Raw genomic sequence first — 9,244 nt, forward strand, 5'->3', positions numbered from 1 at the left:
CTGCTGAGCGGCTGGAGCCGTGGTCGCGGGGCGCAGCTGGCAGCCACCAGGCATGAGGCTCCCCTGCCCGTTTCCTTCTGTGAAACTGTTTGCAGGCTGTTGTGCGCTTTGGATTTCTCTGGCTGCTTCCTCGCGATTCCATCCGGGTGAAACGTTGGGTGCGTGTCGTGCCCCCCGTGTTTTCCATTAGGAGGCTCCTACCTGTCTGTCTCCTTATTGAGGATGTGAAATGTGATCATTTTAAGTCAAAGCCCCAGGCGCTCTCGAATCCCCTCGTCACACGCGTTCTCTATTGTCACCAAAACTGTTATCAAGATCACCAATCACCTCCGCGTTGCCAAATCTAACGGTCAGCGCTCATACCTCGTTTTCAAATGCAGAGGCGTTTTCTTGTGATGTCTACATGCTGTCCATTCTCAATTTCGTCTTTTTCCATCAGTTGTTACTACTGTCAAAACTCTTAACTTCTGGCAACCCCCGCCCCAAAATAAACTAATTTACCTCACATTTAGAGCACGGGAATTAAAAGAGCAAGGCCCTTGATACAGCCTATCCGGGCACATCTTCCATCTCAATTTACTGTGATCTTGTCAAGTTTCTCGCCTATAAAACGGGGTATATGATGGTGCCCATCTTACAAGGTTAAGAATTAAATTTCAGTCCAAGCACCTTTATACCTTTACATTCTGGACATCCAGCAGCCCTAAATTTGCATATTTGAATTTCCTGTTTGTAGGCTGTCAAGAATTGGGTATTGGTCAAGTGCTCACCCAATTCTATTAGCAAAGTGAGATTCTCCCAATTTGCTTAAAAGAACCCAACTTGCCCTAGCTGGTTTGGCTCAGTGGATAGAGCGTCAGCCAGAGGACTGAAGGGTCCCAGGTTCGATTCCGGCCAAGGGCACATGCCTGGGTTGCGGGCTTGATCCCCAGGAGGGAGCATGCAAGAGGCAATCAATGATTGATTCTCATCATTGATGTTTCTCTCTCTCTCTCCCCCTCTCCCAAATCAATATATTAAAAAAAAAAAATTTGAGAATGTTCCCAAATTCCTTCCTAAATGTCCTTCCAGCTACAGTAATTCCCCTGGTTTCGCCCTAGACCTAACCTAACATTACCTTGCCTTGGCCCCGGCTGGGGAACTCAGTTGCTTAGAGCGTCAGCCCATACACCGGGCGCATACAAGCTGTAACCAATGAATGCATAAATAAGTGGAACAACAAATTTGATGTTTCTCTTCCCTAAAACCAATAAAAACTATCTTGCCACGTAATTTCATAGGGTTTTTTCATTTGCATAAAGTTACTTTAGTATTCAAACGCCATTTACCTTGTTGAAGATGCTAAAAACTAACCATAACCAAGTGTGTAAATGTAGCCAGTTCCCACTCATCACTTTGGACCCAACACAAATTCACTGAACTTGTCCTGGGCTGGAAGGAGTGGCTCGCATCACAGGTCAGATGTTAACAGACCATGGCATAGGGAGACAAGCTCAGGACACTGACCCATGTTGATACAGTGCCATGTTCACCTGCTCTGCCAGTGTTTTGGTCTTTTTGTCATTGGATGATACCTAGACAGTGAGCACCTAGGACTATTTGTAAGGAACTGGTCTACACGCTTTCAGCAGGTAACTTTTCTTATCCTATTGGAGACAAACACTTCCCTGTTTTCACGAATCGGACTCCTGTGTCCCTCTGCACTGCAGAGAACTGAACAGGGGACAACTTTTAGTTTACATTGCAATGAGTAAACTAGATCAGTGGTTCTCAACCTTTCTCATGCCGCGCCCCTTTAATACAGTTCCCCATGTTGTGGTGGGGAACTGTATTAAAGTTCAGTATTTGATGGTTTGACCCCCAACCATCAAATTATTTTCGTTGCTACGTCGTAACTGTAATTTTGCTAGTTATTAATTGTAATGTAAATATCTGATATGCAGGATGTATTTTGTTACAAATTGAACATAACTCAAGCATAGTGATTAATCACAAAAACAGTATGTAATTATGTGAAAGGGTTGTTCCACCCCCAAGGGGTCACGACCCACAGGTTGAGAACCACTGAACTAGATGCTCTTGCCAATACCTCACTAGTGCCTGTCTGCGGGAGCAGATGCAAAGGGTCACATTAAGATCCCTAAGTGGTAGGCTCTAAAAAAATACAAATTAAGTAATTTTGTAACAACCAATATAAAAGTTAAGTTATAGCTAAAAGTTTACAACCAGTAAGAACATAAGCTCAGTGTTACACTTTGACATGGGCCTGTTCTTAGTTCACTGATGTCTAATATTTCACTTTCCTTCCAGGAGCTTAAATTCCTCGAACAGTTAGCCCTGGCTGGTGCGGCTCACGCACTGAAAGGCTGCCAGTCAGGGACATCCCTGGGTTGGGATTAACTGCCCAATGGCAGGTATGCAGGAAGCAGCCAATAGATTCTCTCTTCCTTCCTCTTTAAAAATCAATACAAGCCGAAACCGGTTGGGCTCAGTGGACAGAGCGTCGGCCTGCGGACTGAAAGGTCCCAGGTTCGATTCCGGTCAAGGGCATGTACCTTGGTTGCGGGCACATGCCCAGTGGGAGATGTGCAGGAGGCAGCTGATCGATGTTTCTGACTCTCTCTCTCTCTCTCCCTTCCTCTCTGTAAAAAATCAGTAAAATATATAAAAAAAAGAAAGAAAGAAAAATCAACACAAATTAAAAACACACTCAAGTGTTACAACTAATGGTCACTATTAGGGAGGTGTTATAGGTCTTAAAAGGTTCGTTACCATCATTCCATGGCTGAAACGTCCTAAGAATTAATGGTGCTTAATAACTTCAGGGTTAATACACAGCATCTTAATTTTTGGACTGGACTTACTGTGTTTATAAATGTATTTTCACTACTTACAGACTTCCACTATTTTCCATGTAATATTGTTAGCTGACTAGGTTTGAAAGTTATTAGGTTTAGAAAACATATCCAAAGAGTTAAGATCTGGTTTTGGCAAAAAGATTCACTATACAAGGATTATACTTTCCCTCTCAACATTTGTTTCAGATATAAGGTAACAAAACACTTGATACTGAAATTATTTTGAATATGAACATTTCAAGTGAATTATAAGGGTAAGGTTGGTAATAAAGACCAAAAGCAAGTATAGTTTAATGTATTTTAATAGCAAACTTACAGGAACAGCACAGAAGACAGACAACATTAAAAACATGTACTTGCATGTAGGACAACTAAGTTAGAAAAGTATAGTGAATGGATGGAATCTACTGTATGATAAAAATGCTACAAACACCATTTAGTTGCCATCAATAAGAAATTTACTTGTTTTAAAAAAATCCATAACAGGAAGAAGAGAAAAATTTTTAAAAGAATGAAATGTTTCCATCATAGTGGATTCTCAAGCACGTTCTCCGCGTATGCGGCGCGCTAGCTGGATGTCTTTTGGCATAATCGTCACACGTTTGGCGTGGATCGCACACAGGTTGGTGTCTTCAAACAGGCCAACCAGGTAGGCCTCACTTGCCTCCTGCAACAGGAAGAAAAATATATTAACGGCATTCCCACCTGTAAAAAAGTTACGATGATGGGGTTACTGAACCCTTTAAAAAGTACTTCAGAAACGTTAACTATTTTATCAGATGCTTACATTTAAAAACCTAGGGGATAAAGCTAAAAGGCAGCTCGTAAGTGGAATCTCAGAACCAATCCAAATACTCCTTCCCCGCTCAGCGTCTCACTCTGAACCCCACTCACACTCCCAGAGAGGTTTGCCCTTTGGCCCAATAATGCAGTACAGCCGACAAATGGTGTTCATCTTACGGTCCTCCCTAGCCTACCCTCCTTTTACACCTCAGATTGCATCACAAGAGTACCGCAGGCTCCAGAACACGCACGCTGCCCTGTTTTGCCTAGCAGATGTGCACCCCGCCCCTATCAAGCACACCTCCCTCCATACACCCCAGTATACAGTGGCACTAATACTGGTCCCTTAGGCTTTCCTAGCACACTGGAAGTCTTTGAACGCATCTTCTGACCCCTACTATCACTGCTAGGTGTGGGAATCGCTCACTGACACTTGGTACACCAAGAGGGAAAGGGGAGCTTCTACTGTAACTCAACTCGAAATGTCAGTGCATCTTACAGCTGTCTGAAAAGGTGGCTCAGTGGATAGAGCGTCAGTCTGCAGACTGAAGGGTTCCGGGTTTGATTCCAGGCAAGGGCACCTGCCCAGGTGGTAGGCTTAATCCCCAGTAGGGGGATGTACAGGAGGCAGCGGATCAGTGATTCTCTCTCCTCACTGATGTTTCTGTTTCTCTCTCCCTCTCCCTTCCTCTCTGAAATCAATAAAAAACATATTTAAAACAAAACAAACCCAGAAATACTTGAGCAGTTCAAGCCCCATATTACATAATACATAAGACACACAGATGGGAAGTCAGGTTTGCCTTTTACAAACGTTTTGACTATGCAATAAAACCACAAAGATTCTGCTTTTAAAAGGATTAACACGGCAACGCTAATTCAAATGGTTCATATTATTTCATCTTATGAAAAATATTTCTTCACCTTTGTACCCTTCATCTAATCTCTCCTATAAAAACTTGTTTCACCCGAATCTCCCTATCCCTACCTGTCGTTCTGCAGCATTTGTTACCATAAGCCGGGTCTTACTGGCCTACTCTGTAAGGCGACCTTAAGACCGTCACATGAAGGAGAATGCACGCACTCCTCTTGCCCTGGCTTCCAGGTGCAGGTAACCTTGAAGCGCCTCCATCCTTGGCACCCCGTGAGCCGTATACCAGCCAACTTTTAAGGCCTTCAGTTACTTAATAGAGATTTCATTTTATACTCCTAATGCCTTGCTCTTAAGTAGATGTTTAATAAATATCTGCTGGTTGCGTTTTTATATTTAACCCTAACTTAAATTTGCATCTTTCCTATACAATGGGTCCCTCATATCAAACTCATCCCAAAGAATATATTAACAGCAAAATTCTTTAATATTCAGGGATTCATTCTTGAGATATTCTAGAAATGGTTAAAAAAGTTTGGAAAATACAGCATACTGTAGCCTACTCTGGGGAGATTTGAAGTTTAATGTTGTTTTACACACCTTATCTCAGCATTATGCATATCTAGAATGCTTTTGCAAGAAGAAAAGAAAAGAAAAAGCAGTAGTATGAGCTGATGCATGGCAAATAGGTCCTGTGATCGGAGACCATTTACGTAACACTGCCCTGTACTCCTCAGATGCGCCATATGGCAGCCAGGGCTCTCAGTCCTGTCTTAGAACCTGGTTATCAGTTTTACAGGATTGGGCCTGGTCAACTCTAGAAGATTCAATATTCAGAGGGGATTCGACTATAACCCATATATTTCCAATTTTATAAACAATGTCGCAGTCTCCTAAACATTAAGGCTGTGGTAAGAATGAGACTATCATGTTAATTTGTAGCCCAATGAACGCAATTTTGAGATAATAACAAAAACACCTTACAACCTGAAGGAAACAATGTCTGACACTTCCACCGTTCAACAAACCTGTGTCCGTTTTTAACATAAAAACACCTTAGTTCAAACTCGCAAATATTAAAGGCTAAGGCTAAGTTTTAAGTTAGTCAATTCTTGATTGTATCTATGGCAAACCTAGACTAACTTTTCTACCACCCTTACTAAACTACCCTCCCCCCCTCATTTAGTTGTATTAGAAAAGTTGTAAATTATGTTAGAAACCTTTGTAATTCATTGCTTTCTTTTATTACTCTACTTTTATTAGCCAATTCCCCATCTCTGTATCTTTGAGAACTGAAGTGCATATATAAAATAAGAAAACACAAAAAACTTAACTGAAGTGCATATATAAAATAAAACAAAAAACTTGTAATAAAGATTACTCTTTCAATAAAAATAAGAATGATCTAATACTAGAATATTATGGGCAGCAGAGGTGAACGTTTGCTCAAAACCAATACAACTATACTAACAGCAACAATAAAAGTTTACACATGAACTTTCAAAAGACAATAGTCTTTTTATCCAGATTGTTTAGTAATTTCACTTTACAAGGCTGTACACTGACATTTAAACTCAGTAACAATGGAAGTTTACACATGGAATTTAAAGACAATAATCGCTTACTCGACTGTTAAGCAATCTCAAACTGTAAGGCTCTGTATCACTGACAAACTCAAAATGTTGGATTTTCAAGTATAATTTATATTCTCAAAAAGCATAGTCCTGTTAACTCTAACTAGAAAACAAAATTAGCAGCTTTGAACCGATGCTAAGATTCTTAGTAATATTTCTGTGCTAAGATAGTGGGGAAATTGTGGTTTGCAATGGCAATAATAAATGAAACGGGACCTGAAGACGATCTGTGATGAAACCAGAAAATAAAGTTTTAAGTAACAACACTGGAAGGTTTTAGTAGTTTGAAATTTCAATTCATTCACAATTTAATGGCTGCCTACACCTGGAATTCACCAAATGAGCCTGGAATTCACCAATCGAATGAAGTTCAGACTAACCATAGAAACAGCTCAACCAATTACATTTCAGTATAGAATCCACCTATCAAATCCTTCTCACTTATAAAGCAAAAGCTGGGCACAGCAACAGCAGCCTGGAAAATCACCCAATGGAGGGCACGCAGAGGCTAGGCCCTCCCCAAAGAGCCTGTCACTCACATCTGCGGTGGTGCCCAGCAACCTGCATTTTTAATCACCTCCAGCCCCAGGCCCTAATGGAAGAGGTGGCTTTATGGTGTTCTGAGACACACCGATCTAAAGAATACCAAACACACAATAGAAAACAGGGTTCGTTAAGCGACGTTAACTATTCCCATGTACATAATCAAATTATCTCACTTGTGGGCATTTCAAGTTTAATCTCGGTATAAACCACAAATATTTCAAACACATAACCACCCCTAAAATAGCATTTCTCAAAGTTCTGACACCTTGGACCCAAGATTAAATTTCACAGGCTTCCCGTTTAAGGTGAAATCCCTAACCCCCTTCAGCAAAGGACAAGTCTTCCAATCCTTGTTCCTTGACAAGCTGGCGTCTTTAAGCGCTGTTTCTCCCCACTGACAACCCTAACCCACCGCACAGTTCTGCTACCCAGTGCCATCCTAGCCAGCATGCTCTCTCCACCTGCACCTGCCTCTTCAGTGCCAGCAAGACATTTATTCTAACATTCCTTTTCCATCAGCACCTTGAAACTACCTACCAGTACAGACCACGTCTTACTGTCCGACAGCATCCGTAAGCCAAACCCGACGGTGCCTTCCCCCTTAAACGTTGCTTTTAGTGCAATGTTAAACATTTTTAATGGTATAATGGAATGCACACTAGGCTTTGGAGTCAAATGGGTTCAAATTACATTTTGTGTGTATGACCTAGAGCAACTTAACCTTCCTGACCCCTCAGCAATGAACAAAGGCTTGTGATGATTTAATAATCGTTTGTTCGTGGTACCCAGCAGCCCCAGCTCTTGGAGCCTTTCCTGCCGCCCTTTTACCTGCAAAGCACCAATGGCCGCGCTCTGGAAGCGCAGGTCTGTTTTGAAGTCCTGAGCAATTTCTCGCACCAGACGCTGGAAGGGAAGCTTGCGAATGAGCAGCTCAGTGGACTTCTGATAACGTCTAATTTCACGAAGTGCCACGGTACCAGGCCTTAAGGGAAAAAAAATATTTTTTAACTTAAAAGAAATGGTTACCAAATACATAAAAAACATAAAATAGTAAGTAGCCTTAAAGAAATGCAGTCTTTCCTTTCCAAAAAACCAAACCACCCAATTTTCTTCAACTTCTGTATTACATTTCACTTATCAATTTATAACCCGAATATTCAAAAGTCTGTTAAGAGTAACAGAATATCTTTAAAGCAAAAGGCATATTAGAATCCTGGCAGGGAGTTCATCAAAACGCCAGGTATTTTATTCATCTTTAACATACACATCACTAACTGTTACAGTGACAGCTTAGGAGGGTAGTAGGGCCACTAATAAAGAAGCCAGAATTGTCCAGACTCTTCAGATTCTACTCCATCTGGCAGCTCCCCTTCCCACCTGCACCCTCTATTCCTCTATCAGACCCAAAAGCTTCATTCCCCAAGACCCTTGTGGCATGACTTTGATTTCCAAGAATACCTACACTTTGCCACTGTCCCTCCCCAAAAATTCTTGATCGTGCAGCTATCTGTGGGAGGTGTTTTGTTTTTCTGAAAATAAGTATCTCTCATAGGAAACCACCGCAGTTCTGACTTACTCCTTCCACTGCATGAGCTTTTATTTTTTGCAGAGGCCACCTCAGTACAGGCACCTTCTGCCCTCTAACGGCAGATGCCTTTCACAACACTGCTCAGGGGAGCTCAAAACCAAAGGCCTTAATAGGAGAAATTAGCAAATTCAAGTAAATGAGGGATGAGAAACCAACTAAACAACGACGCTGATCTTGATTAAATTATTATTTTTGCCAAAAGCAAGGTATTCTCAAGATGTATCTTTAATTACCATCTTACTATTTTAAAAATATGCATTACTAACAGCTAAATAAGTCGTTAGCCCATTTAACTTTAATAGTGATGTAATAGGTCTCCTTTGGGTTATGGGTACGATTGTGGCTTAAAAATTAAACACGGTCCCCATAAAACCTAACGCTGAATTTTATGCAAATTTTCAAGTATTAGCAAATATTTTTTAAAAAGAAGAAAAACGGTTTCTCTAAAGCAAAAGTTTGATGCCTTTTTTTTTAACCTGCACTGTAAGCACTTTGGATTATGCCTCTTTCTATTAGATTATGTGGATACAGCGCTTCGGGACTGTCCTATTTCTTTTTTCTTTTTTGACGCGGCAAAATAATGTGTGTAGCTGTGCCTCCCCCCCTCCCCTCCCGTATGAGTCGATGGCCTCCCGCGCGGCCATGCTGCCTGGTCCCCTTTCTCCCGTACCTGTAGCGATGCGGCTTCTTCACCCCTCCGGTGGAGGGCGCACTCTTCCGAGCCGAGCTGGTCGCCAGCTGCTTCCGAGGCGCTTTGCCCCCGGTCGACTTGCGGGCGGTCTGCTTGGTACGAGCCATGGCGCAGGGACCTCGTCACTTACCCGCCTTCTCCTTCAGCTGGAGCTCGGCGAGCTGGAGGCGGCGCAGGCGTTGGAGAGCGACGGCGGCGGCGGCGAACACTCCTCTTCCTTTCTTTACATCTTGTCTTCTCCCTAATTTCTCCCTCTTCCCTTTTCTCTTTCCC

General features: G+C 42.1%; 1 protein-coding gene across 1 annotated transcript; it reads right to left on the minus strand.

Annotated features, from left to right (window-relative positions):
* Positions 1 to 3,142: 3,142 nt before the first annotated feature.
* H3F3A (H3 histone, family 3A) lies at positions 3,143 to 9,174 on the minus strand. Its single transcript, XM_006761251.2, has 3 exons — positions 8,951 to 9,174; positions 7,521 to 7,674; positions 3,143 to 3,525 (listed from the first exon to the last, which is right to left on the minus strand). The coding sequence occupies exons 1-3, from the start codon at positions 9,076 to 9,078 to the stop codon at positions 3,397 to 3,399; spliced, it is 411 nt and encodes a 136-aa protein (XP_006761314.1). The 5' UTR covers positions 9,079 to 9,174; the 3' UTR covers positions 3,143 to 3,396.
* Positions 9,175 to 9,244: the final 70 nt, after the last annotated feature.

This window comes from Myotis davidii, unplaced genomic scaffold (genome assembly GCF_000327345.1).
Source record: "Myotis davidii unplaced genomic scaffold, ASM32734v1 scaffold174, whole genome shotgun sequence".
Classification (NCBI taxonomy): Eukaryota; Metazoa; Chordata; class Mammalia; order Chiroptera; family Vespertilionidae; genus Myotis; species Myotis davidii.

What these genes read in the sequence shown, in the direction of transcription:
- H3F3A (XM_006761251.2), bottom strand. Translation starts at nt 9,078, where the DNA reads ATGGCTCGTACCAAGCAGACCGCCCGCAAGTCGACCGGGGGCAAAGCG. An exon ending in AAGAAGCCGCATCGCTACAG is followed by an intron (nt 7,675 to 8,950) that starts GTACGGGAGAAA and finishes TTTTCCCTTAAG; the next exon opens with GCCTGGTACCGTGGCACTTC. An exon ending in CGGCCATTGGTGCTTTGCAG is followed by an intron (nt 3,526 to 7,520) that starts GTAAAAGGGCGG and finishes TTCCTGTTGCAG; the next exon opens with GAGGCAAGTGAGGCCTACCT.